This window comes from Atractosteus spatula, chromosome 5 (assembly GCF_055471065.1).
Source record: "Atractosteus spatula isolate fAtrSpa1 chromosome 5, fAtrSpa1.hap1, whole genome shotgun sequence".
NCBI classification, from domain to species: domain Eukaryota; kingdom Metazoa; phylum Chordata; class Actinopteri; order Semionotiformes; family Lepisosteidae; genus Atractosteus; species Atractosteus spatula.
The window spans coordinates 40,857,074-40,875,815 of NC_142710.1; the positions used below are offsets into that span (position 1 = coordinate 40,857,074).

The following is an 18,742-nucleotide window of genomic DNA, read 5'->3' on the forward strand; positions in this document are numbered from 1 at the left end:
TACAGTATTGTTACCAAAAAGACTTTAACTCGGTCCTCCAGTCCTCTTTCGTTCGTTTTATTTAAGGGTGAAAAAGACTAGAAATACCAACTACATCATAACAATTAAAAAAATTAGAATAAAACGGAGCAGATTCCAAATTTGATTGAAAAAAAGCATCCTGCAAAGTTTCTCTTGCACTACTTATCACAGTGTGTGATGAGATTGTGTGTATTCGCTTTAGTTCATGTGCGTTGAAATGCGGCAACACGCTTAACTTTAAAAACGCGACGGACAAAGTTCAGTACTTTGCCTGTAGAGAACAACTTTTAAGTTTTGGAAGAACTAGCCCTTTTTGATATGGGGTCCTGAAAGCAACCACAACACCTGATGGTGTCCCAGTTGTAAGAGCCGCACCAATGAGTACAATAGAAAAACAAAACGGTCTAGGGCTCACCGTCGGTAAGCATTTTTAAAACCACATGAAAAAGACCAGTCTTTTGCTTCTGTATTCTGTGTTAATCTAAAACGACCGCTGCTGTTTCTGTGTGTTTTGTAGAATTATTATATTATGCTGTCTAATTAAACTGTATTAATCAGATGTAAAAACTATAATATACATTGTGTCAAAGTAAAGTTTAGGTGCTTTTCCCTCTCGAGGTGGACACTTTGCAGGAACTTTCGTTTAAAATCAATAATTTAGTTATATATTTTCCTACCCCATTCTTATTTTTCTATATTTTTTCTGCCGTTCTTTACCTTATTACCGTATTTACCTTAGATTGTTTCTTTTTTATTCAGTGATAGGTTCTTATGCATTTAGCTATGTTTGTGGGGTTGTTTTGACTGATTTGTCTATTTCCCAATTAATTTGTCTTCAATGTCTTCCAAACCTTTTTTGAGCAGTGTATGTCACTTATATGTATATACCTAATATATTAATGCACTGCTGCCAAGTTTTCTTTTGCAGGTTCGGATCACATGAGTAGAAGACCACAGCCAGAGGACATTGACTGCATGCCTTGGAAGAGACCCCATGAGCACACCTTCAAAGAGGAAAAAGGGGTAGAAGGATATTTGCTCCTGCAGGGAAGCAGGCACTAAATGTAATTATATATTTTTTTCTGTGTAGTATTATTTTTCCTTTAGTGCTTTAACACCCCAAATTTCTGCTATACAAACCAAAGTAATTATGCTACAGATTTTAAAACTTTAAGACCACGTTTCCTTTAGTGGGTCAACCAACCATTCGATTCATTGAGTACTTCTCACTTATGTAAGAACAGAGGAGTCACAGAGTTTCACTGAGCTCCTACAAAATGGTGGAATCTTGGTCATACTCTAAACTTCCCTGTATTGTCAAGAACTACTTTCTTTTTATTCTCACAGGCAAGTTGACCACAGAGGGCAGTTGCAGAAGGAGTCATTTTTTCCATATGGAAAAGACAACACCAGATGTTTGTTTAAGCAGTAGTGTGCAGCAAGCAAAATACAGTTTTAAAAACAGGTTTACACCCATAACCAGGCCCTTCTCACTTGTCCAGAAAAGCTGTAAAGACAAATAAAAATTGTATCTGCTTTTGTTTATGAATAACAGGACGTCCTTAATTTTATCAATCACTCTTAACAATGTACACCCTGCTACTCATTCCAAGAATATAAATTCCAGCATGAAATAACACTGGAATTAGAATGCACCATACCACCACAAGCAAAGACAGGGGAACTATGCATTCTCTTTCCTTGAAATCCCCAGATTCATAGCAATCTTTAGATATCTGAAGGTACGATACCTGGCTCCTCCTTTATAAAATATTACTGACATTGATATGGAACTTACTACTTATTCATTTTACCAGGAAAGCTATAGAACTGGGGACAGTGTGTGGCGCCTGATTGATCAACTTCAGGTACAACACATTAAATACGTTGGATTTTCCGAAGACAGTTACTTTATTCTTTTAATTATTCATATTTCTGAAGTTCAGCCTTTTCCTCAACATCAGAAACAGTTCAAATATGTACTCTTAATTCCCGTGACATGACATTTTGCTTTCCCAGTTTTCAATTTTCCTATATAAACACAGACAACTTTGTCTGCCATTACCGTAATGAGAGAATGTCCTCAATGGCAACAAAAAAAAAAATTGTAGTTCAGGTGGGTAGCTGCATCAGCATGCGTAGGCTGCAAAGGAACAAGTAATAGGTTTATTCCATGCTGAAAAAAAGAAGAAAGAGAACACGTTTCGGCCGTGGAGCCTTCTTCAGGTGGATATCAAAGTAAAAGATATCAAGTATTTCAGGAATCCAAGAAGGACCACCAATATTGTCCCCAGTCTCTATTTATATGTTGATTCTAATCTTTTAGAATGTTTTCTTCTTCCCATATTAAAGTTCAGCCTTTGAGAATCACAAATATGCAGATGTGTCTGATCGAAGTAAAACTTGCTTTCGCTACATTTTAGCAATGATGCTGTGAAAATTACAGCTACACAGACATGGCGCAGGAGCACTGCCACCTATAACATATCTAAAACAGAAACTATTAATCCGAGATCTTTCTGCAACAGGGACAGGAAATTGCAGTCCTGGAGGGCTAGTGTCTGCAAATGTTTTCAGGTCTCTTCAAAGCAGCAGTACTAGAAGAGCTGGGAAAAAGTGCTATTAAGCCAATAATGGTCATTAACAGATTTGGAATAAAAACCTGTAGACATCCCTGTTTACTAGAAGGTGGGGTTTTGTATTGACAAGCAAAAACTTTTTATTCTCATAGCTGATGAACAGAGGCCAGCTGTATGACGTGGAAAGTGCTTCAAAGTGCGATACACTGCCCAGATTAGACATTTATTTACATATCCATCCCAAATTGAGCTTCAGAATATGAAAGAGTACACAAGAATGTAGAACTGTTAGTAATAATTTTTAAGTTAATTACCTTCTCAACACGAACACTAATGAAGACAGATGCTACACAGCCAAAGCATCATTAGGCATTGCTGAATGTATTTTACCATTTCAGTTCCAAATGTCATTATAATCCCATATTTAAAAAAAAAATCTAAATTGCTTTGGCTTTGCATGGATTTGAAAACTGTGTTCCATTTCCCCATGGGTATGAATGCGATATTGAACGAGAACACATCTGGCATAAAATAAAACTCATTATACAACATATGGTGCTGAGCTTTTGTGAGACCGTATTAAAATACCATGTCTGATATTCAAATTCCACGCAAAAATAGGCCCAAAACTCATCAAAACTGTTATCCCTCAAATACTGATACAGTCTTCAATTTTCAGCCTTAAATCTTTCATCAACAGTTACCTCATATAGGAACGAACCAGCAAAACTAATGAAATTCTCTTAAAGTTACGTTTCTGATGACAATTTTATCTAGCAACTTTTTGTGTTTTACATTCAGCACATTAATACATACTTGCCTTGAGTTTTGTCAGAATTAGATGTTACTTTATACATTTATCTTTCTTGAATGATTACATCATATGAGTGCAATATAAATAGCTGGTCTATCCAAATAACTCCATTACAAAAACTATCAAAAAGTAACATCATTGGTGAGTAATATAGATATGAAATTTGCCCATATAGACAACAGCAGTATGATCCACAGAACGCCATTCAACACTGCCGACCAAAAGATGCACCCAAACGATCATGGATGCAAATGGTAGCCACACTGCGACAAGATAGCGCCCTCTGGTGTGTACGGTTATTGTTCTTGTTCCTGATGGCCAAACATCTACTAAACAGATATGCATCATAAGATGGTTTTCTCAATGCAATTGGTTGAATAAGGCTAGTCAAGGTCATCTAATTTTATAGGCACTCTGTACACATAAACATACAACGAAATATACCGCTGTGTCCAAAAATCACTGTTCCTGAATTCATGCATGGCATGGTTAAATAGGATATTCCTAGACTGCTGTACATGTTGGAACAGGCATGCTCTTTATGAGAGAGTTGATTGAACTAGAGTCTGCCAATCCCCTGAATGCCTTCTTGGTCCCATGCATGTTGCCCATTATTCATCACTACGATCCACCCTCGTTTATTTTTTTCCCCACTTGGTCCAACTAATGCAGGGTTCCCTTTCTCCTCTGCACTGGCCACAATGGTAAACTAACAAAATAGTACTATGTCTTTAAACAGAAACTGAGATATTGAGAATCAAGATAATGAAATGTAACACAGAGCACTGTGTGTAATGTTCTTTTTACTGCCAGCTGTTACCGAGTTTCTCAACTTCATTGCAACAGCCCAGAAAAAAAAAACTTTGATGAAACACAAGAGCGTTATCCCAAGATGAAAAAGAAAACACCATTTATTACACAAAGCAAGAGACAACCCTCTTTGCATTGCAATTGATAACTGCCATTAACAGACATTCCCTGTGAGCTTCATTAGAGGTAATTATTGATTGCATTTCACAATGAAGTCCACAATTGTTGTCTGCATTATTTCCATCATGGAGTTGATACTGTCACACATCACACAGACTTACTGTCAAAATCATACAGGGCAGCAGAAAATGTTCTTTTAAATCCTATGTATCTTATAAACCATACAGTATCTTGGGAACTGCACTCTTTATTGTTTTTAGATCACAGACTCCAAAGTCCCCAGGAACAGCTATGCATTCCCTTTTAAAAAAAGAGAGCAGACTTAAGACAGAATCCCTGCTAGGAGGTTATAAAAAATAAAACTTCCTGCAAAGTAAACACGGTACATATTCCCAAAAGGCCAGCGCTCCCGGGGGCAGGAAATATCCTCTTTCTGTTTGAGTGGGAGTGCTGTGCCACCGTGCAATTACAGGTGAAGAGAGAGCAGGGCTGGGGTGTGAGCTCTGGGCTGTGGCATCCACCAGCCCCTTAAGGAGAGCCACCTCCCTCTCTGGTTCAGTCATTCTTAGCCACCCCCCTCAAGCTCGATTTCTGCTGCTTTTTTTCCTTCTGGCCCATCGTGCGGTACATCTTCTTGTGCGCCTCCTTCTGCCTCTTCAGCTTGTCCACTTCCTCCTGCTCCTTCTGCTTCAGGAACTCCTTGTGCTTCTGGTGCTGCTTGGAGCGAGCCCTCTTCTGCTTGTAGCCATGGACGGTGCTCAGAGCATTGAGCAGGGCAGCCACCTGGAAGCAACAGGGCAGAAACAAGTTCATTAGAAACTCAGCCTACAAGAAATCAATACTGCATTTGACTTCACATTAGGAACATCATCTTAATGTTCAATGTGTTGGTAAACTGCAGCAAAACAATGGCAAAATATTCTGCGGTTTATCAGTAAACTGGATGGAAAAGCGTTACATTCAATGGAATCAGTTTAAATATGGGTGTGGGGTGGGGACAACATTTGCAATTCATTCACTTCTATGATCCCGCAGGACCTTCTGTTTTTCATTCAATATTGCTCCTGTTGGAATGAGTGTTTACATTTACAGCATATGAGTTGAGCATAACCGAGATAAGCCATGGACTGAAGCTGAAAAAAAAATGTCTGGATAGTTGAAACCAAAATCAGTGAAGATACATAGATACATGTCATATACATATTTATCCAATTAGGTTCCATATAACTGATTAGGTTTACAAACTTCAAAGATGAAAACACTAGCAATGAAGTCATTTTTCTATAAATTTGGAATGTCCAATTCTAAAACGCCCCTTCAGTTAGGAATCGCCAATTGTGACTTTACGGTCTGGCAACTTTTGACGTGCAGCAAACTCAGGAGTGAACTACAAGGGGGTATGGCACTGATTACAGTCGTGGTGTGTCCTTCACTAATGTGCATGTGAACTTGCAGAGGCTGCTGTTTCACTGGAGGCTAAGAGAGTCCTGGCCAGAGCTATCCCTAGCAGAGTTGACCTGTTTCAACATGATCTAGTGATCACCTCTCACTTCTAACCAATCTGAAGGTCTGATCGGGCCCCCAGTTAATATTTTGATACCATATAACCCCACCTCCTGCAAAGAACTAGAAAAAAACTTCTTAAAACTTGTTAGGGAAACACTATTAGGCGATACCAAATGACTTCAATGATCAAGGCGCGGACAAAAACACATTACTCTGCCCACCGCAACCTTCTTATCCACCAAGATGTTTTGTTCAAGCTTAACAGACTTTCTGAAATGAGAATAACCCCTCCAAAATGTGGTATTTGACAGGCTGAATGAGCACAAATGCTTCTTCAGGAAGGCTCACAAGGATGCCAAAATAATATATCACTTACGGGAGGGTCAAACTTTCTTATGCAAAGGTAGTCTCTATGCTTCCAGCCTACATGTTGTTTATCGCTCGCCTTAAAATAACTGGAAATTGTTTAAGACTGGCAAAGAGCCAAGGAAAATGCTGCACTCAGGCTCGTTACAGAAACCTTTGAAAACAACAATAATTCACAGAGCTCAGAGGCAGGCAGCAAGGATGAAACTGCACTGCTTAGAAGTATGACGCACCCAAATCTAGAGATGTGGGTGACTTGCTTGTTCAAGTGGCCTCGACCTTTCTTCTAAATGTGAAGAGTGATTTTGACATTTCCAGAGAGCTTATTGTGAAAGTAAGAAAGAGTAGAGACGGAGCAAATGAGAACAAAGGACATACCACAAGGAGACCTTGGTATGTCAAAGAGTTAGTTACAGAGTCTCCTGACTGGAAATATTGGGCTCTCATTGACATCTCTATTTCTTTTGCATCTAACCTCAGATTAGCAGGAAAAAATCCTGCAAAAATCCCGTCATCTGAGATGGTATGGAGCAAGGTGCACAACACCTCTTTTTAAGAAAGAGCACCCCTAAACAAAGTCAAACACCCAGTATTCCTGGGAGGCTCAACTGTAGTACAGCTTAACCAAGCCGAGGAAAGGCAACACTGGTTCTGTAATTGTTCAAAATCACAATTTGTGTAAAAAACTATAAAAACAATAATAGCTACCAGAGTAACATTTAATCTCCATTTTCTTGTGCGGAATATTTATACTACATTGCAAAAATCCCTTAAAACGTTGAATTCAGTTTACATTTACCTAGTATTTGAATTGAACTAACTGCCAGTGTATCAACATTGAGAGGGTTTGAAACTGTTTTCTATAAAAAACAAAGCCAAACCACTACAGACCACACTGTGCAGGAACTGGGTAAATGAGCCAAGCTAAAAAAATACTTTCAGTTTCTCTGATTCCTCACTGTCATCTGCACTATCAGAGCTAGTAGAACCTCTATAATGGCCACACTCCAATTATAAAAATGAGCCATATATTTACAGTCTTAGGCAAAAATATTTACAGTATAAAATACATGTAACATTCATTATGGGGTGTTTTTCAGGGTTTTGACGGCAGTACGTCCACCTAGCAGTTTGATCCCATCAGATCTAAGAAGCTACAGTAAGCATAGCCGGACCAGGTCAGTACTGGGATGAGCCACTAGGAAAACCAGGAAAATTGATCATTGGTGAAGTAATTTCTCACTTTTCCCCCTGATCTGCTATGTAGTGGGTCTGCTGCTGCAGAATGGCTGCCATCCAGGTGGATATTGCCCTTCAGTGGCGAATTAAGTGCTAAGGAATTATTTTTTTAGGACTGGTCTCTGCTCCCACTATTACTCCAGGACAACAAAGCGTCATCTACACATTGGGATTTGCTACCCTTCCCTTTCTCCAGTCTGACACATACATCTGAGTAAAAGATATGCACCAAGATATTTAAAAAAAAACTTTAACCAACTTCTGTGACATCTAATACCAGTTTTATAAAATGTACTCCAACACTCTAGCTTCAGGGTGACCCAGCTCACAGCTCTCACCACATACACTGACTTGACAATGGAAACCATGGTGACGGAATGCCACCTCACCTCAGTTCACCCACAGTCAGAGGAAACAGGGTAAAACACTGCATCCCAATTGCAACACTCTTTCCGTGTGATGTCACAGTGACTGTGGCAAAGCTTCTCGGAAGGCATTACAGCAGAATGGTTACTACACCGCATCTCGGAGTCGGCTTTGTACTTTCATTCTTCCATATTTATTCTGCAAATTACTTTCATATAACACTGGCCTCTTTAATTAAAGGAGGTGGATATTGTCAGTTTGTTTTAACGGTTTAAATACATGAAAAACTTGAAGATTCAGTATTATGACATTAGTTTTATAAAAAAATATCAAAGACAAGGCTGTGATGCAAATATCTGGCAAAATAAATATTTCTAAGAATTTGAGAGCATAATAACTACCTTTCCCAGTCCCTCCCCTCCAACAGCAGGCTCAAAGGCCCAACGTAACTAAATTAAGCGAATCAGTTTGAAATCGATTGTAATTCGCACATAGAGCAGCAATAAAGGGCAAATTAAGTCGACAGATATGACATTAATGGAAAAGCCCCACCGTCTTCAGTCAGAAAAAGAAATCAGCAGGCCTCAAAGTCAGTTGAAACAATAGATTCGACTTTAAAAGTTGACTTAAGAACTTTGGTATATTATTCTGCATGCAGAAAAAGTATTAAATGTTGAAAAGTACCAAGCCTATTTGAAGACTATATATGAAAAGTTAAGATGTGACTGGTTGCACATGATAATGACCAGTGGTGTGTCATTTTTTCCACAATGTTTGTCAACAGAAGAAGGGAGGGGGGGTCTCTCTCACCTTCCTTTCGTGGGGCTCCTTGATGACAGCTGGCCTCTGGAGGTCCCGAGGAACCTTGCCCTTCTGCTGGAACTGTTTGGGCTTGCTCTTGAAGGGTAGAGCCTTCTGCAATTGTTTGGGGATGTGCAGGGGGTTGAAGTGTCTCTTCATTCTCACCACCGGCTGCCAGGAAAAGAGAACAGTGTCATTCTCAGCCACAGAAACAGCAACTGCCATGCACACAAAGCGCACAGCGGGGGGTAAACAGCACAAGAGCCCTAAGAAAAGTGACAGACAACAGGCATTTTTGCTTGTGTGGTCAGATCTGAACTCTCCTACAGCTCCATCCGGAAAATTCCAAGAAAACCGGCTTCTACAACATGGATAATGTTCCGGACACCAGCTACCCTTTGTATAAAGAAATTTACCCTACATTTCAGGCTTAAATGAATCTCCTCTTTAACTTCCACTTGTGCCCCTAAATGTTTGATTCATTACTGAGCTGAATGGAATCATTTTGGCTACCATTATCAAATTTATCTGAGAAAACTCACAGTTTGCTCTGTTCAAGATCGTAAAGATTTAGTTCTCCTAACTTTCAGAGATGCAGGATTATAGAACATTAGAACATACAGAGGAGTATAAACCTGAACATGTCCAACCTCTAACCTCAATTCCCCAATACAGTACAGTAACATTACACACTGCCTGGCAGATGGAACATCTTTGGTGGAGTCAGTCTAGATTTTTAAAGACACGAATAAATATGTCACTTTATTTTAAAAAAAATCTGTAGATGGTCAACTGGTGGTAGATTTTAGGAGGAAAAAGGTTGAACCTACTCCTGTCTACATCCATGGGAGTGGCGTGGAGATGTTGGACTTGTACAAGTACCTGGGAGTGCACATCGACAATAGACTGGAATGGTCTAAGAACATCGAGGCCATTTACAAGAAGGGTCAGAGCTGACTTTACTTCTTGAGGAGGCTCAGGTCTTTCAATGTGTGTAGTAAGATGCTTCATATGTTCTATCAGTCAGTGGTGGCGAGCGCCATTTTCTACGCAGTGGTATGCTGGGGCTCTGGGATTAGAGCAGTGGATTCTAACAGGTTGAACAAGCTCATCAGGAGAGCAAGCTCTGTCATTGGGTCTGGCCTGGACCCCCTGAAGGTAGTGGCTGAGAGGAGAATGGTGTCCAAACTAGAGGCCATCACGGACAACGTCTCCCATCCCCTCTATGACATGCTTGTAGAAATGAAGAGCACGTTCAGCAATAGACTGATCCATCCACGGTGCGACAGGGAGCGCTACAGAAGGTCATTCTTGCCTTCTGGCATAAGACTGTACAACACATCCACCTTGCGTCTGAGTAGGGGCAACATTGACAGTGACCTGTTTCTGGACTGAACAGTAAACTGATACATCTGTTCTTTTTCTTTTCCTGTTTACAACCGTTTTTGTGCAATATATGCCAGGGACCTGTGCAATAGATTTATATTTATAGTCATATTGTGCAATACGACTTTTTTGTGTACTGTTCTGTTCTGGTTTGTTCTTTGTGTGTTCTGGACTGTGAGTAACTCTTCTTAGTGCACTTCTCACTGTACTGATTGTATTGTATGTATTGTATTATTATTATTGTATCATTTGTTACACTGTGGCTGCGTTGTCTGTGTTAAGCTGCTGTTGCACTGCAATTTTCCTCACGGGATCAATAAAGTATCTATCTATCAAGCAGTTCTGGATAGAAGGATGATGTGATGTCCTTTATTTTTCTGAGTGACTGACGTACTGAGGCCAACTTACTCTTTGTGTTTCTAAAAGTAATCTGACTTTTTAAGAAGCTTCTCAAACACATGGTTCACTTCATACACCTAATAGTGCAGCTACAGCTGTAGCTCTCAGCCCTGGTGTTGGGATAAAGCTGTGCCTTCTGGCGTTTCCTACAGGAACTCAATCAATTTTAGTTATTTTTTCATTTTTGTCTTTTAATTATTAAGAATGTGTTGAGTTTCTAATTGATATTCCCCGATTTTCAAAACTACCCTCATTAATGTGTCAGCTGAAATATAGCCAATTTGAGAAGCAGAGGGAACAAACACCTATTGTGGGAGTATTTCATTTATTAATGTTATAGGCAGAAAAGGGAGCAAATTCTTATTAGAAAGTTGAAAAGAGACTTCAAAAAGTTTTGTTTGCTGAAGTTGTTGGAAACAATATACTCTGGGGTATTTCCGAACCCAAGGACTAAGCATAGAAAAAAGTCTAAATAAACAAGTAGATCAATTGCATGAATTGGCATCAGTGATTAACGGCCCAGCTGGAATGAAAACCATTCGAGACAGACTGAGAACCGCTGATCCAAAGGGCCCTATAATTCCCTTTGTTGTTGTTGTTTTTGTGCATAATGCACTAAAAGAAATGCAACAATAATATTTCATTTTCTGATGGCATGAAATGCAGTACCAAATCTAGGGAAAGAAGAACATACCTTTAACATGAAAGGCCTCTGTTAACTTTAAACACATAATGAATGGTGATCGAAAGAGGGCTCAATCTGTGACCATATAATTAGCTAAATGTGCCCCATGGGCCAGGCCAGGTGAGATCCTATACTGGGCTGTTTCCTAGGCTTGCTGCCACACAGAAAAGGTACGGCAGTCTGGGGAAACCATGCACCTGCAATCCCATCACTGTGAGTTACATGAGTTTCTCCTCCAGGCTCTCTGCCCAGAGGATGTGTCTATAGTCTGCATCTCTCCTATACTGGTACAGGGGTAATAGTCAACATTATAGCTCACCACTAACAAGAAAATGAACTGGGAAAGTGTAACACACAAAAACAAAATCTAAGAGATGTGTAAGGGAGCATGGATATTTTGTGATCCACAGTTATGGTAGAATCACTAAAGCAACATGAAACCTTTGCAGATTGTTTCAAGTTGTTTTGGTTTTTACATTCATGTACAGTCATTAAAATCATGACCTAGTGCATCGCTTGGCGCACCGACGCCACCCGCTCTGCAGAGTCACAGTGACTCTGGCCTTGGGTTCAAACCCTACCTTGTACAGGGAGTCCTTATCAGGCTTGCGGTGCAGGCCTAGCTCGTGCCTCAGCTGGCCCACGGTTTTCATCCCACTCCAGGTGTCCTTCTGTCCCACGGGGCACAGCAGGGAGGTCACGGGGTTGTAGAGCTGAGGGACGGACACAGGGAACCACGATCGCAGGAACACGATGTCTGCCAGCAGAGAGACGAGGCAGATTCTCTTAGAACAGCAACCACCTTGAGCCCATCGCTCCGTTTACAGCTCTGCATGGTGTACAGTGCTCAGAAAAAAATCTGACCCCCTCAGTTCATCTGTAGTCTTGTTTATTCTATACCTATTTTATACCACCTTCATGAAAGTCTTAATAAAAAATGGAAGATATGTTTATTCACAAATCAAATGTACATAAAGGTACAAAACAATTGTATATGATATTAGCGCAATGATTAATTTGATTAAATCCAACAGTAAATACATACGTGTAAATAAGTATGTGAACCCTTAAAGTAACCATTGGCAACGCCCTCTTTACATTTAATCAAGTTACCTTTTATTACGTTTCATTAATTTTGTTTTAAGTCTAATGTATACAAGAATATGGACAAACCTAGGGTGTTTACAATCTGTTGCTCAGTACTGTAGTTACAGTTACCTACTGTATAAAACTGCGATACTTCCCCATGTAAATTGTGACTGTTTCCTGCTTTGGATAAAGCCAAACTCATCCAGCTCCTGGTGTTGGCTCATATAAGAACTTGCAGCTGTTCAAACCTCAAGTGTGTAAAACCATTTATGTCTGCAGAGCACCACTCCAGCTGAGCAGGCAAACTGAAAGCTGAGCCAGTACAGTATACATACACAGCTACATGGCAGCTAATTAATACAAACACCAACCACAAAATGGGGTACAAACAGCCAAACCTGCTAAAGGTGGCTTGGTCCAATGTGTTGTGCAGGGCCTGAAGCAGACGGGCACAACGAAAGCAGATTTTTTTTTTGATCAAAGGAGCTGAGGTTCTGTGTGAAACTCCATCACTGGCATGATGCTCCTTTCAACATGCTAGGATGCTGTAAGTGCTGGGGGAACTGGAGCTGTATTCAGCAGAACGCACGGTACAGCCAAGTGGTTATTTGCAAGCATATCATACACCCCCTCTCTTCCTCACCACTCATTAGCAGCCTGTCCTCAAAGGTGGCCCTGAAGGCTCCAAGCGGCGTCCTTAAGGCCTTCTTGATCTGTCCACGCACCCCACTGACCGTCCGCAGAGATGCCCCCTCAAACTTTGCCACCTCCAACACAGTGTTGAACATTCCCTAATGGAGAAAAGCAAAAGAGAGTTCAGGGTTATAGGCATCGGTATTAATAGGGCAGTAGTGTGGAGAAGTGGTCAGTGGAGCAGGACACCAGACCAAAGGGTGGGGTCCTAACCCTGAGTGGGAGGCTGGTGTTGTACATTTGATTAAGGTACTACAGTAAATGCTTTCCCATATAAATGGGTTCATGCAGTCAGTGCTGTAAATGACAATTTGTTCTCAATGGACTTATCTGGTTAAATAAAGATTACAAAAAATAATACACCTTGGCTATTAATTACAGACACCTTAGACCCTTAATTTGATGGACGTTGATGAGCTTGTCTGCATTGGGCAAAAAACTTGTGGGTTCCACCATTAAAGAAACACTCCGTTTTAACAAATATAATTTAGGTGAGACTGCAACCGGCAGCGTGTCTGTGCTCTTGACACGTGCACCCAGACTGTAAGTGGAAAACGAAGGTATTTGAAAAAGAAATGGCTTTTTCACACATGTAACACCACTAACAAAACCTGCCTGCATGCTTTCTCCTTTGAGCAACCTACTGGTCTTTAAGGCCTTTCAAGTTTATCGAATGGTATTGTTAACTGCTAGCACAGTCATCAAGGAAACATGCTCAGATATCTTGGTAACTGCAGTCTCTTCACTCTCAATGGACACATAGAAATAGCCTGGCCTATGACTTCCAGCTTCTTAGTGAAATGGTTTGAATATACTCTAATTAACCTCATTTAAAACATCAAATACAAACCTATAAACATGAAACAGTGGGGGGTATGTAAAATACAGTAAGGGACACAGAGAAATCAATTCCTGAAAATTATTTCCCCAAGTTAAAAACAATTACGCCTAATAAGCCTGCATGGAGTGGAATAACTCAGTCCAAAGCTGAGTTTTTTTTTCCAGAAATGGAAATTACAAACACCAAAGCTCTACGCTGAATATACAGCAGAATTAAATACAGGACAGAGCCATGAGAGAAATAAATCCAGAACTACCTCTTTTGTTTTCTGTTCTAAATGAAATAATGATAAAAAAAGACTCAAGTGCTATGTTAAGCTTTTGACTATCTTCAGCATTGAACTTCCCCTAGTAACCAATGGTTACACTTTCAGCAACTTCTGTGGAAAAAAAAAAAAGATACCCGAAAAAAAAATATTTTAATTATCTTCAGCTGCAATGTCACATTTCTCTCAACAGTTGTGATCAGTGTTTGAAGTTATGAACTCCCACATGCTGGAAAACTATGCAAGAGACTGTCTGCAGCACATCCTTGATTATCCACTCGCTGCCACAAAACATCAGACTTCATCCTTACAATTCAGTTTCCTGTGAAGTTATTTTAGGAAGTGCATAAAAACAGCACCCAGATGGTCAGAATAAGCCAGTTTCTTTACTGCTGCTGCATTGTGATTTACCCCAAAGAGCACTGGTTGCACACAGAAATACAAAAGACAACACAAAAGACAAAAGAAAGGTAACACAGTGACCCCAGTGGCTGATCATCAAGACCACGTTATTCACTAACAGCCATAACTTTCCAAACAGATAGCATCTTCCTCATTTGTTTTTACAACAGACATCACTGCTCTCTCACAAAGATTTACCTGACTGAAATGACAAGACTAGCTAGCAAGAATTGTTTTGATGTTTTATTTTGCACACTTTTTCAACTTATGAATAATCATGAAATTGCAAAATTGTAGAGAGGACTAAAAGGATGCTTTGACAATTATCTTAGCAAGGTGATACAAATCTCTCATTTTATGATGGAGTGACCCAATTTATTGAAGGAGTCGAACTTCTAGTCTTTCAACAGCTTACCTTGATGAAAGCTGTGTTCTTGAAGATCTTGTATGGGTAGCCAATCAGCTTGAGCTTCTTGACAATGGTCACTGATTTATCCAGGTCCAGCACTACCCCTGTGGCAGCGATGCGGAAGCTAGCCTGAAAGATCAAAACCCCGACAAATGGTGACAATGGGCAGACTGTTATTACCGCTGAACTGCACACCTCAGACAATGACACACAATATAACACGTGCAGCCCAGAGATGGCAACAGTACTGTCATTATTACGGTGATCTGTTCCGGAATATTCTGAGCACCCAACACTAGTTTATGACATGGGCCTTGGAGCTTTTAGCACCTGAAAAAACTTAAAGAGCCATACTAACAGTCTTATTTCTGTGCATATGATTACTAGACTAAACGGAGAATCACAGGAAGTCCATCTGCCCCCCAAAATGTTTTGTAGGGTGTCCCGGGCAAATTCAGAATTAAAAGATGAAGGTCTGCACCTTCTCCCTCTTTCAGCATTAAAGCCATGCAAGAAGGAAAACCACGGATGTGGCAAACGTGTATGCATTAACATTTCTCAAACCATGTCTTGTTAAAATCCAACACTATATAGTCAATGACACATCTAACCTAAACAACATTTCTTAGGTTTAAACTCTTGCAAGTTAAATCGAGCTGGTACTTTCAAATTCATGGTACAACACAAACAAGGTAGAGTCAGACTCCTACCTGAGTGCCTGCTACAGACTGGACTGCCAGGAAGCCAGTTCCCTGGGGGGTGATGGGCCCTAAGAAGGAAAAACAGACATCAGCTTCCTGAATGCAGGGGGGGACAGAGACCCCAGAAATTTGGTCCAGGATTTCTGAAGGTAACAGTAAAATTCATACAGTTGAATCTTTTAACAAATGTTTTTCTGATTTTCTTGGATTTTAGTTTCAGACAAATGTAGAGTGATTTTTTTTACAGTTAGGCCCTATAAATCATAACAAGCATTATTTTACTCTCTCTGTTATTAATCCACTTTCCTAGGGTCAATGATTTCAGTACTAAAGCGAGGCTGTGTTAAATATTCAGTGCAATCTACAACTTCTTCCCGATCAAGGTACAGACCTAGGACAGCTCAGTCACAGAGTGACCACCCTGTTCCTAGTAATCTCGTTTCCTGTCAGTGCTAAACATCTTGTACATCAGAGAGCTTTAGAGAACTTCATACTTTGTGAACTTTGCACTTCATTATAATGTACAAATAGAGTAGAGCCAAGTCAAAGCACATAGGTATAGATGTTCAATGTCTGAAAAAAATAAACAGCCCTCCATTCCAGACTTTTAACCCAGGCAGCACTCTTTAACCCCTTCTGGGAGGTGGCGCACCAATAAAACTATTATTGCAAAGCACTAATGATTCATTTCAGGTTTGTAGCCCAATAAAAAATAAAATATATATTTTTAGTTTTCTATTTTACAATTTCTAATTTAGATATTTTCTATTTCTATTTTACAAGTCTAAATAAATTACTCACAACCAAGAAGGAACATATCTAGCGCCTAGAGATGATTTATATACACTAGTGTGCTGCTCATAACAGCTGAAATGGCCAAGATGCTATGCAGTGGAAGTGCAATTTCCATTCCTGCAAAGGCTTGAATTCCATGCAAAATGAGAGGGTCATGTCAGTCATTTGGTTATTTACTAATAGCCATCACGAGGCACTTCACAATGAGAACATAAAGAATATATTTTTATTAGTAACAGTACAGCTGGGCAACGGGGTTCAAACCTGTCATAACCTGATCACATCTGAGAGTTTCCCCACACACAGCCCTTTATCGAATGAGGGTGTTTGTTCTTTCATGGCTGAGAGATCTGTTTTCCAGCTGCTCTCCATAATGTTGCTCAGTTTATAACAATAACAAATCCTTACACTTATATAGCACTTTTCTGGACACTCCACTCAAAGCGCTTTACAGGAAATGGTTGTCTCCTCTACCATTACCAGTGTTCAGCCCCACCTGGACGATGCAACGGCAGCCATAGTGCATCAGTACGCTCACCACACATCAGGTATCAGTGGGGAGAACAGAGTAATGAAGCCAATTCATAGATGGGGATTATTAGGAGGCCATGACTGGTAAAGGCCAGTGGGAAATTTGGCCAGGACACTGGGGTAACACCCCTACTCTTTTCAAGAAATGCTCTGGGATTTTTAATGACCACAGAGAGTCAGGACTTCAGTTTTACCTTTCATCCAAAGGACAGTATTTTTTTACAGTATAGTGTCCCCATCACTGTACTGGGGCATTAGGACCCACACAAACCACATTGTGAGCACCCCCTACTGGCCCCACTAACACCTATTCCAGCAGCAACCTTAGTTTTTCCCCAGGAGGTCTCTCACCCAGGTACTGATCTTAACATAATAGCAAACAAAGTTTTTTGACCTAAAACCAGTATTAATTCTAAAAAACTGCCATCTGAACTGCTGCACTGTCCGAGCAGAGCCACTGGGTCTATACAGACCCCAGGCGCCGAGTCCTCACCCCAGATGGTGGCTCCGCAGTGCATGTGCATCGGGGTGTACTTGAGCAGGCGGTGTCGCCCATTGTGGTCTTCGATGTGGTACAGCGGGATGGTCTGGAAGCGTCGCCAGCCCAGAGACAGGATCAGCGGGTCCCGTGTCTTCAGGATGCGATCGTACCAGCGGTGCTTCTTCAGACGCATCTAGAAGACCACAGCGACTGTCTGGTAACTCAAGATCAACCAGCTCTCTTTACTTCTGAAACCCCTTTCCAGCACGTACCTTAAGACTAGACACGTCTAGTTTACGGGTATAGAGTGGAAATACAGGGGCTGTTTAAAACAGTGCACTCATCCTGCAGAGGGCAATCATCAGAGAGTGGAAACAAGGCAGTTCAAGAGAAACGTATAACTCCAGATAACTGCCCTGAGACATGCACCACACCTCCTGCCCTTCATTATTAAAACAGTGATGCAGGATAAAGCAGTTCTTGGAAAAAATAAGCAGCCATGCTTCATGATGAAAGATATGGAACCCTAAAGCTTGACACACCCTCACTCACACTCTGCCTGAACTTCCTCATTCATGGATTTAGCAGACTGCCTGCCTTTGAGCCACTCGTCTGTTAATACCTCACAGGCAACACGTGCTGGAGGTTCAGCTTTGCCGAGGCTGCAAGTCCCCCAGATGCCGCAAGGGTCACTGTGTCAAGTGAGAGCCAAGAGAGCCTCTACTCTATGCTGGGGAGAGCTCAGCCCATTGGGAAATCCTGGTTACAGTTGACTAGAGACATCACTCAGGCTCGAACCCGTGATCATAGAGCTTTTGGACTACCTACTAATAAAACAGTAAGTATGCTTACAGTGGCAAAAGTGCATTTCTTCCCTATTTGCTGTCAGAAATTCCATATTTAATGGTAGGATTACTGAAAACACTGGAGCACATCACTGGAAAACTGGTACTAGCAAGCAGACATGAAGTTCAGAGCCAGACAGGAAGTTCCATTGCTCAAAATACAGAAAAAAATGGAATATTAGGAGACAGTGAGAACTCCAAGTTCACTGATGACTGCAAGATATCTAAGGACATCCTCAGGCACTGTCTAAGCCACTTCTTTTCAGAGGTGCACAAACTCCCATGGTGCCACTCACTTGCAGGTAGCCTACATTTCCCTCGCTGGCCCACAGACCTCCAAGGATAACGGGATAGTGGGGGTCAAAGTTCGTGACGAATTCACAGGGAAGACCGGTGATTTCAAGACGCACATACATCCCAGGCCGGAAACCCTCGTACTGAACCCTCAACTCATCGTCCAAGTCCTCAAACTCAGCCCGGTTCAGCTGCAGGAGAATTACAAAACATTAGTAATGTATTCTGTATTGCTTATCATACATTAATAGTGATGATTCTATTACAGCCAATCACCAATTAACAAAGTCAACGAGAAAATCCA

The 18,742-nt window shown here is 40.8% G+C and overlaps 1 protein-coding gene and 1 long non-coding RNA gene across 3 annotated transcripts in view; one reads left to right on the forward strand and one right to left on the reverse strand.

The window, feature by feature from the left end:
• Positions 1 to 16: 16 nt before the first annotated feature.
• On the forward strand, positions 17 to 1,525 carry LOC148835078 (uncharacterized). Its single transcript, XR_016091081.1, has 3 exons — positions 17 to 441; positions 937 to 1,085; positions 1,369 to 1,525. It is a non-coding gene; the product is annotated as an uncharacterized LOC148835078 (long non-coding RNA).
• A 2,783-nt stretch (positions 1,526 to 4,308) lies between these two features.
• Positions 4,309 to 18,742, reverse strand: part of bms1 (BMS1 ribosome biogenesis factor) — a 31,997-nt gene continuing 17,563 nt past the window's right edge. For both annotated transcript variants that reach the window (XM_088917640.1, XM_088917641.1), the window contains exons 16-23: positions 18,441 to 18,629; positions 17,312 to 17,492; positions 15,502 to 15,560; positions 14,798 to 14,920; positions 12,825 to 12,972; positions 11,674 to 11,849; positions 8,632 to 8,793; positions 4,309 to 5,127 (exon numbers count right to left, since the gene is read on the reverse strand). In XM_088917640.1, the coding sequence (XP_088773766.1) occupies positions 4,900 to 5,127; positions 8,632 to 8,793; positions 11,674 to 11,849; positions 12,825 to 12,972; positions 14,798 to 14,920; positions 15,502 to 15,560; positions 17,312 to 17,492; positions 18,441 to 18,629 (1,266 nt within the window). In that variant the 3' untranslated portion in view covers positions 4,309 to 4,899. The remainder of the gene's footprint in view (positions 5,128 to 8,631; positions 8,794 to 11,673; positions 11,850 to 12,824; positions 12,973 to 14,797; positions 14,921 to 15,501; positions 15,561 to 17,311; positions 17,493 to 18,440; positions 18,630 to 18,742) is intronic.